The 22,575-nt window shown below is 42.2% G+C and overlaps 1 protein-coding gene across 1 annotated transcript; it reads left to right on the forward strand.

Moving 5' to 3' along the window:
- Nucleotides 1-2,243: 2,243 nt before the first annotated feature.
- Nucleotides 2,244-12,224, forward strand: LOC145444346 (proton-coupled zinc antiporter SLC30A1-like). The gene is made up of 9 exons (XM_080322316.1): nt 2,244-2,525; nt 4,109-4,287; nt 4,358-4,487; nt 4,560-4,699; nt 4,765-4,872; nt 6,204-6,367; nt 6,428-6,557; nt 6,906-7,058; nt 11,455-12,224. The coding sequence occupies exons 1-9, from the start codon at nt 2,321-2,323 to the stop codon at nt 11,662-11,664; spliced, it is 1,419 nt and encodes a 472-aa protein (XP_080178442.1). The 5' UTR covers nt 2,244-2,320; the 3' UTR covers nt 11,665-12,224.
- The last annotated feature ends 10,351 nt before the right edge of the window (nt 12,225-22,575 follow it).

A 22,575-nucleotide genomic window follows, 5' to 3' on the forward strand; every position in this document is an offset into this window, starting at 1 on the left:
AGGATTAGGATTTGAAGGTTCGGATTTGGATTGGATTAAGACATCGAAATTCCAAATCCGCTCATCTCTGGTCCATCCTGCTCTTGGCAGGACTTATATTGTTATGTTTAGTTCGATTAGATCCAGTCAGTCGTAGCGGCAGCTTTGTCATGGCTGGCGCACCTCGATCTTTTTTGGATTCTCTAGTGTGGAATTCGCGTCGGTTACTCGGTACTTGTGCCTTAATATTATTGTAACACAGTTCCAAGCTATCCCAAGAGTTGGTCATGCATGTTCACTTTTGTCAAGGTAGAAGGGCAGAACTGGTGTGGCATTATCTACTAGTAGCCTAGTCTCTTTCCTCCGTTTTCGCTCTACGGTTATTGCTATCACGACTTATTGTTAGCTATTAGCTGAAAGCCTAAATCCACATTCGTTATGGCTATTGTGAGCTGTTCCAGTAGCCTACACTGAAGTTGGTTCGATAGGTAGGTCATGATTTTAATGAGACCCTCCTGTAACTGGAGGAACTATGAATTCATTATGATTCCAATCTTCCTCGTTCACTTTAATGTCATAGTACATTCTTAATTTGATTAAGTTAAGAATTGCGTGACCATCGTGATGACGTGATCAGTGTCGTTTTGGGGTAACCCTAAAAGGAGGGAACGCGGAAACTGCGGAAAACGCGGAACTCGCGGAAACGGCCCCTAAAACGCGGAAACTGCGGAAAATGCGGGAAACCTCGATTCCTAAAGCGCTGAAACAAGAGGAAAACGCGGAACGCGGAACAGTCGGTCATTGACCTCTATAGATCACAAAGTAGCCACTAAAACGAGGAAACAGAGGAAAAAGCGGAACGCGGGACAGTCGGTCATTGACATTTGTAGATCTCATAGAGGAACTCTAAAGTCTAAAACGACGAAACTGCGGGACACCAATGTTAGAGTGAGGCGAAGTAGAACTCATAAATGGCAGAGAACTGTTGATAGCGCTTCTTCGTTTTACAATACAAAAATTTATAAACGTCAAAATAAATTGTTTTTTCCTTGGGAGAGACGGACTAGGGTTGGCGGAGGGGGTATATTAGGGTTACGTGAGGGGGATATTAGGGTTGAGGAGAGGGGAGATATTAGGGTTGGGGGAGAGGGTGATGTTAGGGTTAGGAGGGTTAGGGTTAGGTTAGGATTAGGGTTAGGTTAGGGTTATGATTAGGGTTAGGTTAGGGTTAGGGGAGGTGGGATATCATGTCCCTAACCCTCTTCTCCAACCCTAATATCACCCCTCTCCCCAACCCTAACACCCCCCTCTCTCCAACCCTATATCCCGTTTCCCCTAACATCACCCTCTCCCTCAACCCTAATATTCACGTCCCCTAACCCTAATATCCCACCTCCCCTAACCCTAACCTAACCCTAATCATAACCCTAACCTAACCCCTAATATCCCACCTCCCCTAACCCTAATATTCCACCTCCCCTAACCCTAATATCCCACCTCCCCCAACCCTAATATCCCACCTCCCCCAACTCTAATATCCCACCTCCCCTAACCCTAATATCCCACCTCCCCTAACCCTAATCATAACCCTAATCATAACCCAAACCTAACCCTAACCCTAATATCCCACCTCCCCTAAGCCTAATATCCCACCTCCCCCAACCCTAATATCCCACCTCCCCCAACCCTAATATCCCACCTCCCCCAGCCCTAATATCCCACCTCCCCAACCCTAATATCCCACCTCGATGACCGACTGTCCCGCGTTCCGCTGTTTCCTCGTTTCAGTGCCTACTGTGTGATATATAAAGGTCAATGACCGACTGTTCCGCGTTTCCCTCTATTTCAGCGCTTTAGGAATCGAGGTTTCCCGCTTTTTCCGCAGTTTCCGCGTTTTAGGGGCCGTTTCCGCGAGTTCCGCGTTTTCCGCAGTTTCCGCGTTCCCTCCTTTTAGGGTTACCCGTCGTTTTGCTGCTTATGCTTGGTATACTCCAAGGCTCAGAGCAACATCTGTAATGCCTGATTGGAATCGCTGGCCTTTTTGCCTGATATATCAGGTGAGCAGCGATGATTTTCCAATTTGAAGTAATTTAATTAAAAAAAATTAAAAAATATAATATAGTGTGAGCACAGGACACCGATTCCAAACAGGCTGTAATGTGACCATGAACTCGGGCATTAGCTTGAATTGTGCAAACCCAATATATTTATCAATCTAGATATATGTATTATTCATTCGTGTTGTATTATGCATTGTATCTTAACGGCAGACTTTAGTTTATATATCTGTTATTTTGTTTCGTTAGAGAAACATAGGCCTATCATTCACTTGTTATACGTAATGGATAAGCCAAAGCCACGAGAGCAGCGAAGATTGATGTCGGACGCCTATCACAGTGGAGATGATGGTTATGATCATATCGCTGTTCCCCGACATTACCATAGCGAACCTGGTTGCTGCCACAGAATAATGCATTCCAAATCTGCAAAACTGGGCATAATGCTACTTTTAATTGTAGCATATTTTTTCACAGAACTGATCGTTGGTAAGTTTGATCCAAGACATATTGTCTCAGTGCAACCCAGAGTGGAATTGGTGGCGACGTCACGCGCAACTTTCCATTTAATTCCCTAATTATTCTATGAAAGAAACCCTTCTGTCACACGCAACTTATTGCCGAAAACAACTACTGTTTCCAGTCTGGAGTGCAACCATCTACACCAGGGGTCACCAACCTTTTTGCACCCGAGAGCTACTTTTTGATACTGATTGATGCAACGGGCACCATTTACTCCCGCCGTTTACCCTCCTGAATTTCCACTTCGATATTCATAGGGCAGTAATCACATTGCAGTAAGACTTCTTTCCAAGACAGTCTTGTAAAATCAAAACATCTCATTTCAACTAGCTCTTCACTGGCATTTATTAAGAAATTATGAATTACTTAGCACCATAGCACCTATTTGTATAAATAATGCAACAGTCAACTCAAATCAAGTCAACTTTGGACTGAACAGTGGACATCTTGTTATCTCTATTTATATCAGTCAGTGGGAAGGCTGGCATTGCATGTTATCAGCTATTGCGCTGTACTCTGGTATGTAACTTGAAACTGCTACTCTGAGTGAGTCTTCCAGATGTGCATCAGTGAGGCGTGTTCTGTGCTTGTTTTTGATAAAGTTCATGTCCGAGAACGCTGATTCACAACGATAAGTTGAACCAAACATGCTTGCAACCTTCATAGCTGCTGCGCATACACCACTGTACTTTTCCGTGTCAACAAGTATTGGGGCATTGTTAAGTCAGAATGACCTTGGTAGGTATATGTTGCCAAAGAGTCTCGAAAGGATTTGATTGACAAGAGAATCCACTTGTCGAGCATTATACCGGGCAATGACAACTATTACAGAAAATGAGAAACACGGCTATCTGCTACCGAATAGTAATGCCATTTGCTCATGTGTCATTGTTCTGGATGTCCACTGTCCAGCTTCACCACCGACATTTCAAGAAGACCGTGGATAGCATTCCGCCATATGTCGCCTGTATAGGTTATGCTCAGTGCTCAGTCTTCGATATCTTGTGATTCGATTAGGCTACATGTTGGTATATTACTAGTTGTAATTGGGGATATTTGCTATCATCATTTTAAGTGTTTATATATATGTATTGTCATTTCCAAGTCACATGTTATAGTGTGATTTAAACAACAATAGCTAAATCACTCAATTTATCTATTTAAAAGCTCACTGGTGATAATCTGACGAACATTGGCAAATGCTGCTATTCGATCTATTTTCAGAACAGGCTCGCGGGCACCACATCTGGTCCTCGCGGGCTACCTGGTGCCCGCGGGCACCGGGTTGGTGACCCCTGATCTACACCTATAGGCCTAAAGGGGATAATATGTCGATATTTTGTGATTTGGTGACACTTTGATTATGCACACTACATTTGCCAGATATTTTGAGATAGATTGCATCAGCTTATTACAAATGAAATTTCGCAATCCCTACGATACTGTTATGATATTTTTTTATTGAAGTTTTACCTGTAACAGTAAGCTGAATGAAAATTTACTTCACATGACTGAAGTGGATTGCTTGATAATTCCTGAATTCGTTACAGGTCACTATACAAAGAGTTTGACATTGGTGGCAGATTCATTTCATATGTTGTCGGATGCAATATCTCTTGTTGTTGCCCTTGTAGCTGTCAAAATGAGCAAGCGTACTGCCACTGATCCTTTTCGACCTTGGCCATCCAAAGAGCCTTACTTTAATACTTTTGGATGGGTGAGATTTGAGGTATGTACTTCATTGTCATTGACATACACATCATGCTGCTTATTCGAAATGTGACGCCTTTCTTTTATAGGTGCTCGGAGCTTTAATTAATTCAACATTTTTACTTGCACTTTGCATTTCCATTGTTCTTGAAGCAATCGAAAAATTCATGTCCCCAGAGCTTGTTGACCAGCCCAAGTTGGTTTTAGCAGTTGGCGGAGGTAACATGTTCTTTATTCATGCTTATATTTCATATGCTGTGATATTCATCAGCTGTAAATTTTCTCCCGCAGGTGGTTTGTTATTGAATATATTCGGGTTGGTAATATTTGGTTCCCATGCACACGGCCATCATCACCATGATCACGGCCATTCCCATAAGACTACGGGCAGTGATAAGGATTCAGATCCTAAAAATGTACCTCAAAAAAAGGCAAGATATATATTTTTCAACTCTTTCAATACAGAAATTTGTATATAACTGATATATTCGACAAGGTTTCGGAAGACCACATGAACATGAGAGCTGTTTTTCTGCATGTATTGGGGGATGCTCTTGGATCTGTGATTGTGATGATAAGTGCCACAGTATTGTGGCTGGTTCCTGTAAGTGCATACCGTAGTACTTTGTTCTACCTATGTAGTATGTAAATGTATGTACATTAGAGGGGTTCAAAGATGACTATTTTTCTCTAATTGTACTGGCTACTTGATAAAATTGTTAGGTTATCAAATTTGGTTAAATTGCAGCCAGTAGCCGCATTGCTTCGAGAGAATTTTTTTTTTTATCTATTATTATAACAATATCTATAAAAAAAATTGAAAATTTTCTGTTCATCTCATGTCGTTGTTAGGTTGTCTATAGAGACGATGTTCATCAAATTTTGCTCAATTCCAACCAGTGGAAGCGCAGTTATTGCAGTCGTAAAATTTGGATTTGATTAAAATAGTATTTACGGTGACCTGTGACCAGGTTACTATTTTACTATTATCCAAAGTTTTCGACTGCAATAACTCCGCTTCCACTGGTTGGAATTGAGCGAAATTGGGTAGGCCTAAGCATCGTTTCTGTAGACAACCTAACAATTTCTTGGGGCGAACAGAAAATTCAATTTTTATATAATAAATCCGAATCTTTCTTCTCTTGTACCAATGCGGCTACTGGTTGGAATTGAACCAAATTTGGTGTGCGGAGTTTTTTTTAACCAACCTAACAATTGTATCAAGTAGCCAGTGCATTTTGAGGAAAAAAGTCAATTTTGAACACCCCTAATATACGTATGTAGCCTACATTTTTATAGTAGTGAATGGTTTATGAGAAGCAAAGATGTGTTGCTGTAATTTTGTTGATCATTTCGTTGTCTGTTGCATCAAATTGCCATGGCTGGAGTGGACGACACCTCTTAACTCTTGTTTACGACATAGGTCCAGTGCTGACAATGAATCGCATAAACATAGGCAATGATGTAAGATAAAATAGCATGTGCAGTGCAGTGCACAGCCGTTTATTCAAATTACTCTGATCATCAGTGAGACAACATAACCATTGTATAAGTTTGGAGACAGCTCGTTTCCAAAATGGGATCAATATATAAAATATATAATAGGCCTATTGATGATGATTCTGCGTTTTCCTGAGCAAATAGTCACTGAATTTTTGTATAATGCACATGCACACTGTAAATTTAGCATGAGAATTTATGTGACCGGTAGTGGTTATATTTGATCAATTCTTTTTGGGTGCACTCAAGATGAATCTCTGTTCATTATTTTATGTTTGACTCATGTACGAGTTTTAAGGAATAGGGAATAGGAATTTTTTTTATTTGTAACAGTGTGTGGTAGACTATAATTAAGCTGCTGGTTTTCTATTCAAATTGTTGTAGGTAAAAGACATTTGATAGAGCATGCATGACATGTCGACTTTGTGTTAATAGGCGGAAGAAGCTGGAAATGAATGGACGAAATATTTGGATCCATCGATGAGTTTGATTTTAGTCTGCATTATGGTGTGTACCACAGTACCACTCTTCAAGCAGTCCAGCATGATACTGTTACAAACTGTACCGAAACACATCAAACTCGAGGCGATTAAGCGAAAGTAAGTAGCAAAAACGAATGGCTACTTGGTCACGGACAGTTATCAGATATATCGCATCAGGCTGCAGAAGATACCGGACATACAGGCTATACACGATCTCCACATATGGCAGCTTACCGGAGATAGAATAGTGGCTTCGGTACACGTCCAATGCGCCAACGCTGAGAAGTACCTCACAATCGTTCAATTGGTAAGTAGCTGAACGAAGTGTTTTATTGGTTGCCAGTGAAGTTGGCACTTGGTGAATTTGCAACTCGGAGGAATTTTCACTTGACAACCTCAAGGCAGTCCTAGCCTACCCTAACCACCCAGCTGTACCCTAACCCGAATACATTGGGATATATACGCCGTGTGCCGCAATATCCCTATTCTTTCTCTTGATCAGTGAAACATTCCTTTTCGATTCATACAATATTGATGCATCTCTTTTATATTATTACTAGTTGTTACATTTCTAATGGCAAATTCAACATGCTGAACACACTGGTAACCGCTTCACTAATGCATGAAATGAGAAACTTGCCGCCCCTTGGTTCAGATCAAAGTCAGCCTCCACGACGAGGGCATTCACTCCTGCACCGTGCAGCCCGAATTTTCGTTTTCCGAAGACGACCAATCGCCGTATTGCCAAATCATGTGTGGAGACAGCTGTGCCGAAATGACCTGTTGCCCAACCGACAACGCAAACAAGGTTTGTTATATGTATACTGCGTTTCACAAATACGCGGAAGACAAATTTACGCACAGCCGTGCCTTACTTTCGAGTGCATCACGCTTTTTGGCTGGCTGATGAGCCCTATATTTGTATTTCTTATCCTTCGTTTCGTTTTGTGGTTGGTGAATTCCTGTGTTGCGATCAGCACTCGCGGAGTACTGCGTGCAAATACACGGTACCCGTGTGCAAAACCGTCTACACTCGTTACGCAACTCGCTTTTTTCTTTCGATGACTATTGCGCGTTGGTAGCCTTTCGCTGGCTTGAGTAATTTCATTTAGCGCGGGCGCGATCGTGTTTTTGCCTTTTGTGTTGCGTAATCGTTATGCCGATGCGGATCGCAGCAAAACTTATTCCTTTTGAAAGTATGAGAGAGAGAGAGAGCCGATCGCTTGCTGCGCACGATATCTTCAGCCGCTGAAGTCGTGCTTGATGCACTCGCACGCCTTGCTATCATATGACGAATTGACATGATCTGACGGCTGGTGGTTTTGTCGTATCGCGAACGCGTAGCGTAACTCGTGTCTCGATAGTTTACTGCTTGCAGCCGTTCGAAGGCGACGCGTTTGGCTCTCGCTAATTACAATTACATCAACGCCGTGTCGCGAGATCTTGAGATCGATTGATTGATTTGTTGATCGCCGTGTTATTGTTGTTTGCAAGTTCACCTTTCTAATCAACAATCGGTTCGGTCTCTCCCGTGTTCCCGCGTTGGCGGAAAACTAATTGAAGTAAATATAATATCAGAGGCTGTCGGCTACGAGAACTACTCCAAGTCGTTTCGACACCCTCCTATCTTTTCATGAAATCGCATTCTTACGGTGTGTTGATGGGTCCGTGGACATATGAGCATGCATGCGACAATTGGGCATGTAGGTTAAATTACGGGTCAGGGGTGGGTAACGGTTGAATTTTGGCTTGGGTTAGGGTAAGGTTTGGGATATATATAGCGGTTAATTTCAGGGTTGTTATGTTTCGGGTTAGGGTTAGTTTGGGTTTATAAAGTCACATGCTGAAGTGACGCATGCTAAAGTGTCCCATGCTGAACTGTCGTTTTCCATTGTGTCGCATGCTCAATTGCTCATATGTCGGGCAACCGTTTTGATGTGATTAAAATTTCAATGACTGACTGACCTACTTGCACTACTTTAGTGGTTATGATTTCACCTCTACATAGCAGTACGAATTTTTAGGCAAAATTAGGCCTTGAACGGTGACTCTGTACTGACTTGGAATTGGCTACTTCTAATTATACTTGTACAGTACTACTTTTTCAGAGCACTCAAGTAAGATTTGGCTACTTGCAATACTTACTCGTGTGTGGTTTTGATTTTAGTCACTTCCCAGTTCTAATTACGGTTTTCAGTTTATTAGCCCAAACCAGGCCTACAATGCCGGGAAATCGCTACTTCAACTTGTACTTGAGTTCCAACGATGAGTAATTGACTAGTTTTACCACGCCACCCCCATCTAATATATTCTCGACTTCGTAATATTTCAAGTTTCTAAAATCTATTAAATGCGCACCGTTTTTCGCATCTATCGCGGTTTCCAAGTCCATTTATTCACTGTCGATTCTGTCGAGCTGCTCCGTTGGAATACTTCCTCGTAAGATTTATCAGAGTAACTTGTCTCGATTCTGCGCTGACCCGTCGGGAAATGACGCGCTGGACTAGAGAAAGCGCTCCGTCAGCTATTTCGTGACGTGTCACGGTTGTGACTGCGTCAGCGAGCATTTGTTGTTGGGATGAGATCAGTTCTGTTTATTAAAAATTTAATCATGTCAAAACATCACATATTGCGATCTAATGAAAAGATAGGAAGGAGTCGAAAGGACTTGGAGTGATCTTTTATTAGGACAAACACCTTGGTCTCGAATATATGAATACGCGGTATGTGCGCGGGTTTAGAATCAACGGAAGGTAACTTTAAAAGGTCAAGCGATGGGAATAAATTGGCGGTAGGCGATAATGCGAAGTCGGTATGTGAATGTCGTCGTCAGTAGAACCAGCGTGTATTTTGCCTTGAATACGGACGAGCTACTGCAGATACTTGCAGCCTGTACGGTGTACTATGTAATGCGGCTTAGTCGTAAACTGGCATGTCACGGTAGGCGAGGTTGAGAATGTCATGTCGACATTCAAGTTAAAATATACTCGCAAACTCTAGTCAATGAATACTAGTCTGTCAGAGCGTGGTCGGGTAATCTCGTGCCCAGGCTAGTCCAATGCCCACGTTCGAGATATTCATTCAGCAGATATGAATGTGGACATGGACATTCTCGACGAGTGTCGGATTTCCGGCGAAATACTTCATATCCTTACAGCCCGTGCAATTTGGTTTCGCATCTTTGGTTCTGTCAGCATTTGCGGATCCGCTATTTCGCGCGCATAACCATCTTGGATTGTAAACCAGAGAGTTATGCGATCTGCTTTCGTGATAGTACTGATCGTGGCTCGTTTGTCAATATTTTAATAAGTTCCTAACGTCCGAAATATGCGGTGCAGTTGAATGTTCGGGATCAGCCGACTGCGGGATTCGGTCAATCAATCTCCCGCCTTGTCATACAGAAAGTAGAATAAAAAGAATGTTGAAAATGAGGCGTGCGCTCTCGAGCGCGCCGAGTTAGAATAATCGCGTGAGAATAGCCATTGCGGCAATCAAACGATGCGAGGCATGTACCTGCGAAATCGACACCTGATTCGGCGGTGTGATTTCCAGAGGTGGCCAACGTAGGCGTCGTTGGTACTCATCTAAAAGTAGAAGTAATGTCGTAAATTTCTACTGAAGTACTAGTAAAATTTAATATTTCCAAGTACTAGTAGTATGAAACTTGAGTATTCTAGGCCTTGGCGTTTCCCGCTACAGGCGTAGGTATATGCCCTGGTGACTACATATTAATCAGCCCACATCATGTCGAAATATTGACCGGGACTCGTTCTTGTATGCTTCGCCCAACCCGGAATTTTGGTACGCATACGGTTACCATTAAATTCGGTGTACTGAATTCACCAAGTGCTGTGTATCGCAATTCACGCTCGAATATATACAATTACACATTTATACAAGCATTCATTTTCTAAATTATTAATACACTATTGATAAATTGCTTTCAAAATAGTAACAGTACTTATTACATTTATAATTTCAATTTCACCAAGTGGGGAATTCGGCATGGCGATTGCGTAAACTTCATCGACGAGAAAATGATTGTTTTTAAAATGTCGTCATAGGCGAGGTAGCGTGAGCCAAATAAACTGCGATCCCTCTATTGAGCGCTCTTGCGTATTTCCTTTGTTTTACGCTCGATCTACGGCAGGGGTTCTCAGCCCTTTCTTGGCCGTGGCCCATTTTCCGATTTAAAAATCTGCTGTGGCCCACCTGATATCGTGGAGTCATAATCCTGTTTAATTTGTGGTCACGGACAGCGCCGATATGTCTATTTCTCTAAAATATGCGCATTTTTCTCTAACTGATGATATTTAAATCTCGATCTCTCGGAATATGAAATCGCGCGAAGCGCGAAAAAAATTCAAGTTGAATAAATAACGATCAACGAAATAATCTTGGGTCCCTTCGAGCTCCCCCAATTGGGGGTGTGGGTGTGGCAGTTACGGCCCTGGTAAATCATAGCTAAAACTTCTAAGTGTATTATTTTCGTCCGCTCCTCCATTCGCGTCGCGAAACACAATGATCAGATCCTCGCACTGTGTGATTGGGACTTTAGTGATACCATTGTGGGGAATATTATATTCATTGTGGGCCAGCATCGAACAATTCATTGGTGAATGGGGTACTACAGAGAAGTGGAGAAAGATTTTTCAATATGCATGATGTACCAAAACAACTGAAGTTGCGATGTCAGAATAGTCAATCCGATGATACAATCAATTCCTGTGACGCTTTCAGTATGTACAATGATTTCCAGGCAGGACATTTTAAACCGACTTCTAAGATTAATGCGCTCCGATAAATCCTCAATCCATTAAGATTCGTTGTTGCGGTGGTGCAGTATACTTCCGCCAGAATTTGCTAATAATTTACATGCTGATGACATGCTGTACATGCTGACTTCATGCGTGCCACTACGTCTAATCAGAGTCGGATGAAAAGCTTTATGTAGCCTACGTATAATTAGATAATACGAATATAAGCGAATAACATGAGAAATATAACTAAACTTACATTAATTCTAAAATTTTCTAAATGGCTCTGTGGCCCACCTCGAAATGCTCTGTGGCCCACCAGTGGGCCATGGCCCACCCTTTGAGAACCCCTGATCTACGGTGTGCTTGCGAACCATTTCCAGTAATGGTTTTGCTGATTCTTTTCCAAGACCGCATAAATGATACGATTGCTGTTTTTGTTTTCAGGCGAAGCCGGGCGAGGACCCAGCTGCCACACTGGTCGTTGAACTGACTAAGGTCACTACGGTCGATGACTCAACAACCCAGACTTCAGCGCACGAGCCCAAAAACGATAGCTTCGTGCCGCTAGAACCATTGACTTCGGAAACGGAAATTATTCACTCCACTGATCTATCTGAAAACGGCGTTACTTCGAACGGCGATGTCGTCGCCTGATTATCACCACGCCTGCTATGAGATCGTTGCGTAATCGTAGTCTGTTAATGTTTAGTGAGGGCCTCGTTTTTCCGGCGTCCACCAACGCCTTCACTTTCACCCCTGACAGCTGGTATTTTCTTATTTCCTTTGACTGGTCTCGAGTGGCGGATAGCATGTTTAGTCTGGTTGGAGACGGATCCCCATTCGCCACTGTGATGCTCACGCTGCAGTATTATTTTCGTTTCGAGAACGTGTTTTGATGTCTTTGAATGTCAAGAGATTCGGTTCGTAAGCGCGACACGCGTCGGTGGCAGGTTTCGAATTGCCGAAGCATATGGCAACCATTACAACTCATCTTAGGTAATCGGAGACGGCTGACAATCATCCCCCTAACCGCTGAATCCCTTCCACACCCGGTGCCAAAGACGATCGGGCATTGCACTACCGCCATGTTTGTTTTGTCTCTCGCTATCGACCGTACGAGAGCGATGAAACCTGTTGCAAGACCGCTGCTATTGTGTTGTTTATGATGTCATACGTATTTCTGGTAGTTCACGAATTATAATGCTCTAAAGTTGTTTGCTTCGAGGCGAAAGGCGCAGAGATGATAGTGGGGTCTTGCATCAATATATTTATATAATATATGTATATACGATATTCATATTCGAGAACGCTGGATGTGATGTTCCGAGACAGGCGATCAGTAATGAATTATACTACTCAAGTGATCGCGTTTTCGGGCTTCTTCAACCTCTATTTCGCACTATTTTTGCAGCCGAGACAGTCGTATTTGGTGTTGAAGATTATGCATATGCCATATTCATATTCGAAAACGATTGTAAGTGGTTTTTGAAGGTGGTCGTTGGGTCTGGGGAAAAGCTAGCTTGAATGCTTCGATTCCGAATTGGGTATTAGTCGTCGAGTCAAGTAGCCTATCACTCCTGAAAGTATTATAATATGGAAACTTTCGAAATGTATGCCACCTTTCATGCGACCGGAAAGAATGCAATGGCAGTTCTGTTTGGTAATTTTTCCACCACAACTATTTCATTGCATTAAATGACGACTTCACACCGATCTCATTTACACTAACGTTCGTAGGTAGGCCTATGTACTATATAATTTCGTATGCTACGATAACCAATCGGTGTTTACAGCCATCAGCAGTGCAAAATAGCATCAAAACGAAAATTATCGTCGATGAATTACCTTTTTAGGCGCATATTTTAAGTACTCGAAAATATTATCTTTCACTACCCGTCTCAAATCATTAGAATTGATATTCGATTCGGATTGGTGTAGGCAAGTCGAATCATGGTGTAAAGCCCTAGTGCTAATCAGTATGATATTCATGCTCCTTCAACTATACTCAGCAATTGGTTACGTTGTCGAGTACTTTAACTTCTACATCACCAGCTTTCTAAGCCTAGTTTGTTGGTTTAGGATTTTGTCTAGTATAGTAGCAATAGTATTTGTAGATTCGCATCAATTTCGTGAGTGAAATTCTCAAATTTCCGTCACAAGTCGGTGATCTGGGCCCACCGTGAGGGTAACGAATCATATTTTCTAGATTGGCAACTTTCGTGGTTACGCGTAGAACCGTGAGTGGATCATGCAGTATATATGGTCACTCAGGGCCGTAACAGCACATCGTCAGGGCCCCCATAGGGTTATAAAGCGAACTTCCCAGACCCCCCTCCGGCGATACACTGTTTACCGCTATTCATCATATTCATTGGGAGTTTGTTTAGTGAATCAGCTTTTGTCGCCTAAGCCCGGAAAATTTCTAGAATTCATGATTTCATCGGTCAGTATGATCGGGAATTGCATATATTGTTATCAATTTTTATCTTCTCTCTGCTCACGTAATCAAATTTGCCGGTAGAGCTGAGTGAGGTATGTTTGAAAAGGTAGGACCACTCAATAATAATTAAATATCTTCAGGCGTATACCCGTTGGCAGGAACGAAACAGCACCTCGTCAGGCCCCTAAGAAAACGTGGGTATTGGGCTCTCATAGGGTGATAAAACTACCCTCCCTCCATCACGTTGTTCGCGTTCGTCACGAAATTATCATGTACTGTATCGTGAGCCAGCGCTAAGCGCGAAAATTTTCGATCATTTATGATAAAATCGGTCAATCAGATCGGCGATTGCATATATATTATGCTATCAATTTATTGTCCTCTCCACTCACGTAATTAGATTTACCGGTAGAGCTGAGTGAAGTGTCTTGAAAACGGGAGGGCCTGTAAATAATGGTTAAACATCTTCGGGCGCGATTGATATGACTTCGTTACATGATGTTATTTCGTGACGTCCAGTCAGCTATATCAAAAATATAGAATCGCCCAAACGTAGGCCTCCAAACTAAGAGATGCACATTGCACACGATTTCAAAATGGTATTTCTTCACTGGCATAAAATTTTTCCCAGCGGGATGGTATTTGTCTTGTGAGGTTCAGATTGCAAAGATATGAACATTCAGCGCCAGTCATTTAGTAGTGCAGAGCATGGACTGGAGCCGGATTGGATATCCGGCCGGATATTTGCAATTTTGGCCGGATCGGATCAGTACTTTTTCTGACACGGTCGGAGCCGGGTCAGTACTTTTTTCATAAAGCCATAATCTTTATGGATAAGCATGACGTTTTTAACAAAATAACTTCCAACCAACCACACGCAAGTAACCGCCAAGCCAGTGCGAAAACAAAGGAGCCATATTTATAAATTCACGAAACCACCGTACCGTGTCGGGCCGGATTTTTGGCCGGACTTTTTCATTTTCGGCCGGAGCCGGATCAGTACTTTTTCCTGATAAGGCCGGAGCCGGACCGGAGAATTGAACAACTGGATCGGAGCCGGACCAGAGAATTTGTCGATCCGCTCCGCACTATTATTTAGGCGCCTATGGACAATTAAACCTATATATATTTTGTATAGCCTATATAACGAAGTCTTCGGTCTGCATAAGGGCATAGACCCTTGCGGCTAAGATTTTATCGCTGCCGATCGTTCTGGCACACTTCTTGGAGTCGCATGTTATATGGCCTAAAACTTGATTGTATGTCATGGTGGGTCGTGGCACGGTAATGGCCATACCCAATAATATAGAAAAATGGCTACTTGAATTCGCGCGCAGCGTGAAAAAAATTTGAAAAAATTGCATAAATTTTCAAAAAATACTCTGTGATTTATGCTAATTCACGAAATAATTTTGGGCCCCCTTCGAGCTCGCCCCCCATCAATTGGGGGGTTTGGGGTGCGGCAGTTACGGTGCTGTGGTCACTTCCAGTGACGTGCGGTGAGGTTCGTGATTGGCGAGGCAGGGCACTGAACCCTTTAGAGTCAAATTTACAAATATATGAACCAAAAATGGTAGCTAATTCCGGTGGCGACTTGTTACTCATTAGAATTATCCCTCGGAAGGCTACGAAAGAAGCAACTATAAGTAGGCTATGCATAGCCTACATATCCGCAATGGAAGGTATAGGTATGTCTGGAAAATTCATAACAGCTACACCTGCAAGAGCATATATTTGCTCTGCGTTACGTATTGGCCATCGCAACTACGCGGTTCATACTATTGTTTCACTGCGCTGTGATTGCTGGATCGTTGGTCAACAATGAGTGAGACGGATTCATCCGTGCCTCACCTGGATATTGTTTCTCAGCGTTGTCATTAGACAACAAAGTCGACTGTCACATTCCTTGGAGATTTTGAGGGGGTTATAGACTCAGGTGCTCCAGCTTTATTAATATTTAGCCTAGGTTTTCGGCATCAGTGCGGCAATATCATTAGATCTTACTATCAGTTTATTATTGTAAATTCTGAGCTGGTTATGATGAATTACACTATCATGGATGATATGCTTGACCGCTGTGCCTCGATCACCTCGCCATTTATGCTACATTTCTGAAAAATTTGTGTGCAAATTGCGTGATTTTGGGTGCAAAAATGTTCAAAATTTAGTCATTCACGAACATCGATGGAAAATGCCAATACGGTTGGTGTCATAATCATTGTTTTCACAATTTCTTTAGTCGTCCTGGTCACAGGTGAGGTACAGCCTCACTTGCCTCCTCTGACCGCACGTCACTGGTCCCTTCATCTCAATTTCACGCGAAGCACGACGAAAAGTCTGGATTCTTCTCAAAAACAATAACCTGTAAATTTCCCATTCTTATCGGCCTCTCTCTCCCTCTCTCTCTCTCTTTTAATGGAATAACATAATGGACAAACTGGACAAACTATAAATAGCGAAATAAGTCACAAAATATGACGAAGTAGAAGTAGTAAAAATCGTAGTAGTAATAATAATAATAGGGTTACCAATTACCATACGAGAGGGTTACCATATTTTTGTGACACAAATTCCGGACGCTTTTTAGCGCCCACTGGCGGATTTCAAAATGAGATATAGGCAGCGAGCACATTGTTGATCAATATGACGTCACACGATTAAAGCTTTGTCAACCGACTAGAGGTGGTCACGATCCGGTTCAGCAGTACGTGGTTGTGTGTTGTAAGTTGTAACCAGCAGGGCCGAATAGCCACATTTTTTCAGCCCCATCCCGCCAAAATAAACACTGATCTTGGGCTCACCGTAGGGTAATCGATGTAACTTCTGGGGCCTTCTTACTATATGCATCTGGTCGTTAAATGATTTGAATGAAATATGTCGATAATATCGGCTCTTCCATGTATTACTATTTGATTTGATCCTGTCTCCGCCCACACGATCAGAATTAGCTAGTAGAGCTGGTGGAGGATTATGACCTCGAAAATGCAAGGAGCGTAGTTGTACATCGTTAAGTCATGTTCATGTCACACCAATGATTAGGGCTGTGCAAAATCGAGTAGGCCTACCTGAGTGATTCGATTCTGAATCACGTATTATGCTTCGAGTCGAGTCGAGTAATCGAGTATCACTCATTATGACGTCACAACAGAATGTAATATGTCAAAGTTCAAATATATACGTTTTATGCACCCGCAAGGAATATAATGTCGGTTATCCATCACATCAACCATACAGGTTTCATTGCACTTGCTGACAATGTTGAGGGATGATCATGACTTCAGAAATGTGCTATTTTCAGTAACGTTCGTAGCTTGGTACTATATGTTTCGTATGCTGCAATACGGTCAATCACGGTTTCAAGGCTTCAACAGAGAAAATTAGTATCGAAACTATAATTCTCATTGATCAATTACCTTTCAGTGGCGAGGAACGTATAATTTTAGTACTCGAACAAATCGTATTTTACTACTCGACTCGAATCCTTAAAATAAATACTCGATTCAGATTCGAGTACTCGAATCATTGTGCCCAGCCCTACCAATGATATATATTAGGGCAGGGGTGGGCAAACTTTTGAGCTCGCGGGCCGCATTCAATATCTGAATCCATTCGCGGGCCGCACTATATAAAATTGGGATTATAAACCAAAACGCAATATGGGTATTTGATAACATAGTGAGGAGAAGGAGATAATATATATGCTTATTTAAAACAGTCTAAACATTGCTTTGATGATATCGTACACGCGTCAGAAACAGTTGCGAGATTTCAAAGGCTGGTCGACCTCAATAACCAATTTGTCAAAACTATAGAGATGAAAGTAGGTTGTCCCGATTCTTAGAAAGGATTGAAATATAAATCTGTGAGCAGCGATCCGTTCATAGATTTGCTAATTCCACTTTTGGATCAGTTCCAGGACACACAATACTGACAGCATCATAACCATGTTAGCTTCAAACACGCTTCTACTATGTGTAGATAAAATATAAATACCCTAATCCTGCGCATACAGAGAACGAATCTACCTAAGGCACGCGCGAATCGTTTTTATAAGCACATCACTGAAATAATCAAAACTGAATGGGCCAATCTGAAATCACACTACTGATCCGAATTATGTCAATCTCGTTTAGGATTTCTGTGATGTGTAGCAAGTGAAACCTTTCAACCTGCGGGGGCCTTGAGATCGGGATGTCGCGCCAGAAATTAAACATAAAAAATGATATACGAAGTATTCACCTTAGTACAGTGGTTCTCAAACTTTTTAAGACACGCCACCCCACCCCCTTATGATGGTAAAAGAGCTTGCCCCCACCCTTATCGTCATTTCACAAAACGCACCCGATGCTAGCAAACCTAACGGATAGTTATATGGCATGGAAGGTTACGACTGTGGATGCGAGATTTTTAAATATGAAATTCTGACTAAAAAGACAGGGTAACAAGTATGAATGGGATGTAGATCGCGCGAAGCGGCAAAAATTTTTTCAGTTGAACTCAGCTTCGCGCCCATCTTCAGATGCTTTCACCCCCCCCAAGGGGGTGGACCCCAAGTTTGAGAACTACTGACTTAGGATTATCATGGTGAAATATACTAAGAAAAATTTAATCAAATCCCAGCTTTAATTCGATTTTTAGTACCCATTTTATCAATATTTTTAATAATTTTCATTAGACCCTCGCGGGCCGCACAGAACAGTGTGGAGGGCCGCATGCGGCCCGCGGGCCGTAGTTTGCCCACCCCTGTATTAGGGTTACCATTTTCAGCAACCCAAATTCCGGACACTCTTTAGTGCCCACTGGTGGATTTCAAAATGTTATGACGTCACAGTAGCAAAGCTTTGCTCATAGTCAGGTGGTCATGATCCGGTTCAGGAGTATGTGACTGTGTGTTGTGTAACCGGGACCGAAAGCACATGTTTTCAGCCCCCTCCTGCCCAAATAAACAATGATTTTCAGCCCACACTATAGGGTATTCGATGCCACTTCTGCGAGGGGAGAGGGGGTGCTTGCTAAATGAATCTGGTTTCAATATGCATCTGGTCGTTAAATTATTTGAATGAATTATGTCAATAATATTGGTCGTTCCATATATTACTATATAGATACTACTCTCCGCCCACATGATCAGAGTTAGCGGTAGAGCTGATGGAGGATGATGAGTTCGAAAATACAGGAATCTGATTACGTTCAACATATTCGCAAACCCCAGAATAAAGGCAAACGACCCCCCGTTTGGAACCACTGTCATTGAATAAAGCATTTAAACGGCCTTAACGATCTCTAGTAACATACCGTTCTCCTGTAATTGCGATTACAATTAGGCTTATTCCAGTAAATGAAGGTTGTTTTTATTTATATTTTATTGCAGTATTTGCGAGGGTGGTAGTCTCTATATCAAAATCAAGAAATGTGATATTAAATCGCGCGCAGCGCGAAGAAAAATATCATGCATCAGCATAAATATTCCCAAAAAATATTGTTTTTATGCTGATTTACGAAAAAATTATGAGCCCACGTCAAGTCTTCAAAATTCCGGACATTTGGCATACTTAGAAATTCCTCCCGGACGCTAGTTTGAATAGTGAAATTCCGGACATGTCCGAGAAATTCCGGACGTACAGCAACCCTAATATTGATTGGAAACTGCCACGCGCCTTAACGCTATAAGATCGGTTCCCGGCGAAATCACTCTGTCGCGGGATATGCTTGAGCAGAGGTACGGGATTGCGTATGTCGACTGTGATGGAGTGCTGCAATCGACCTTGCTGGCGTGCTAATTTACTGATTTTCCCCAATTGGTTTAGTTTTTGTTGGTTTCTTGAGCATAGTGAGGCAGTGCTGCATACTAGGATGTAATATATCTTTTAGCAATGCACATTTATCAATGCACCGACTAGCTGCGAGGCATTTTAGCATCGGTTGCAACCATGCATGTACGACACAGCCTAAAAAATTGATAGATACTGTGGGTGAGCTTCAATATAGATGTGCAGAACCTAGAAGGATTGTTAAAAGAGGATTTGAAAATTTTCTGGCAGCATTCACGTCACCTGATTTTTTAAAAGAGAAGGGTTGATTACGATAGTTGTGTGAGCAACTAAGTTGTTTTAAATAGTATATATTATAGAAATTAAACATGGAACGGCAACGACCGATTTTGCAGCTTCGTTCCGCTTCGCTGAGGCTGGAGTGGAGAATTGTTTTGCGTAAGTGATGTAGGATTTCTGGCAATCCAAAAGCTATCTTCCCGAGTGCAGAAATTATTGAATCGGGTCTTGATCGAAAGCTACTGGCGTCCGATTCCAAAAAATATAAATTAAAATATGATCAGGCACTGATCCACCTAGAATCCGTCCTCCAAGTCTGAAATATCGGCATTGTTCGAACAATCGGAGAGTCGTAACGGGTCATTGTTATGGCCGTTGTGTTGCGGTTACCCGATTGTTCTGAACAGTGCCGATATATAATCTAGGTGGATCATTGGGACGCAACAATGCTGTCTGGCGAAACGAGAGAGTAGCTCAAGAGAAAAAGAGCCAGACAGCATTGTTCAGCATTGTTGCGTGTCAATGCCAATATCCATAACAATGAAAAATTCGAGGCTGATTGTGGGAGTTCCAGGGCCACGAGCGGAATAAAATTTATATTTTCGTAATCGGTGCAGAGTCAGCTTTCGATTGATATCCATTTTACCAAATTTAATGCTCGGCAAGCCGGTCAAGAATAACCGTCAAATTGCCTGTAGCCAAATGGAAATTGTGACGTGACACAATTTCACTGAGGCGTGAGATTTGCTTGTGTCGACACCAGGGCCGTAACAGCACTTCGCCAGGCCCGCCCAACCCCCCAAAACGTTGGTCTTCGGCCCCCCAGAGGGTGATAAAACGGCGGAACGAAGCTGCAAAATCGGTCGTTGCCGTTCCATGTTTAATGGCTTCAAAAAGATCAACATCGAAAAAGAACTGTGACATCGGGCAATCTAGGCCGAGGTGGATGTTTGAGTAAAGGATCGCTACTGATGCGTGACGTTCGACATCCTCCTATCTGTTCGTTACATTGCATTGTGTCTTATCGCATTGTACATTGTATGTGTAGCTTGTTCAGATGAAACTTATAACCCAATGTATTGTTTTGGATTGTACCGTTGGAGAGATATCATGATATCATGACCTTTTTTTTTATTTAGTCAACCTACCAAAATTTGGTTGCAAAAGTGGAAAATTCGACATCGAACCGAAAAGTTGCCCTTTCTTTTTAGTCAACCCGCCGGTGATGCCAGTTTGTATGCCCATTTTTCGGTTCATAAAATTTGGGGGGCGATGATCGGTATTGAACTTGAAAAGGGGCCGATGAGTCGAAAAAGGTTGAGAACCACTGCTATAGACGCTCTCGTCGGTTCTCCTAAAATTGACTTTTTGAATGATTTCCACCAGTTTATTCGTTAAGTCCCAGTATTAATGGTCAATTTATAACCTTACTAAGTATTTGAAACGAACACTAAGCCGAGAATATACATAGTTTAAAAAGTAAGGCTGTTTATATAGGCCTACGCCCTACATGAAGAGGTACTCGGTAGCTAAGCCCTTTCTACTTTTGCGAAGTGCTTGAGTAGTTTTCCTCTAGTTGCAGTACTTAACCAAGTAAATCTCATTATCCTATACCTCGCTCAGCATCATATCATCTACAGGCCTTGAAATACGGGGGCGGGGCCATGTCATAGTTTATCCAAGAAGTCATCACTGGGGTGAAAAAGTATAGCAACACTATTCTATAAAAATACATCGCGAATGGAATTGTCCATGAGTGCCAATTTAGAACTACTTTGGGCTGCTTCGAAAAGCACTTTATATTTCTACGTGTAGGCCTACTTGAGTCGAATTAGCCGTCGCTACATTTACTTCCACTTGAGTAGGTTTCTTGATCACATTTGCCTATGAAGCAATTATAAATATAAAACAGCCGACTATAATGATAGCTATCGCATCAACAGCAACACAGTACTGATGAAGGAACAATAAATATGAGAAACAACCATAGCCTACATCAGGGGTTCTCAACTTCCCTCGTATAACGGGCCGCATTTTCACACTAAGAGACGCTGCGGGCCGCAGAACATTATCACCATGTATTTGTGAGCTACTATTAAATTTAGGTCTATTTATCAGTCTTATTCGGGCATTTAGTGCATTTTTATGCATTCTAAAGCATTAATGGAGAGCGTTCGTAGGTTTGCAGGTGCTGTTTTTTTTGTGAGAATATCGATCTTCAAGTGGCGCAAGTAAATCCCTTCATGGAGCGTACATTCCATTCGTTGCCATGTCGGTATTATAGTATATGCACCCCTCAAACCCTTCCACCACCAGAGAACCGAACTCTCTGTTTCAATGCGTGAGCGAGCAAGTATAAAATTACGGTGAATTTTTCGTTACTGAGGTCATTATCACTTTGAGCTCTCAGTGATATGAGAAGAATTGAGACGTTAGGGGTCATTTCTGAGCAAATCAATCAACTCTTCGCCTTCCCTTCCATGGCTGGAGCCCTACACCAATAGTTATGGAAGTCAGCTTTGTCAAATTGATGTCATGGTCCCCTTCCCACGTTTGCCACGTCAGCATTTCCTCTGGAAATATGCCCATGACCATTCCTATAAAAAGCACCAGGATAATTAGCTATGCAATGTGTGTGCACTGTGTGCATCGATGGATAGGTCCAATGTTAGGCTAAAGTAGTCTACGTGCCAACCTGTTACAGAGCATGCGATAAAATATCGACTGAGATCGCTATTACTCTTCTGGTGATTGCTGAATCAGACAACTGTACCTTCGAAATTTGTCAGGTGATTTGGGACTTTTTGCTAAGTTCCAGAAACAGCGAATATTCGCACAGTACGTTAAAGTTTTATTGAAGTCATACCTTCTCTAGCAGATTCTTGGGTTTAGCGATATTCCAAGCAATTTTGAACAATGCGTCTGTCACGTCGTCGGCAATTTTAAATATGATTCGAAATATGGATTGCTGGGCTTGAAACCAAGCTAGCAACGTTTGATATGTATAACTCCAGATGAAACTATCGTGCTATCATTTCAAGCTTCTAGGCTTTGTTACAACAACTGTTCTTCGAC

The sequence above is a fragment of the Botryllus schlosseri genome, chromosome 8, assembly GCF_051294905.1.
Source record: "Botryllus schlosseri isolate E-star chromosome 8, Bs_hap1, whole genome shotgun sequence".
Classification (NCBI taxonomy): domain Eukaryota; kingdom Metazoa; phylum Chordata; class Ascidiacea; order Stolidobranchia; family Styelidae; genus Botryllus; species Botryllus schlosseri.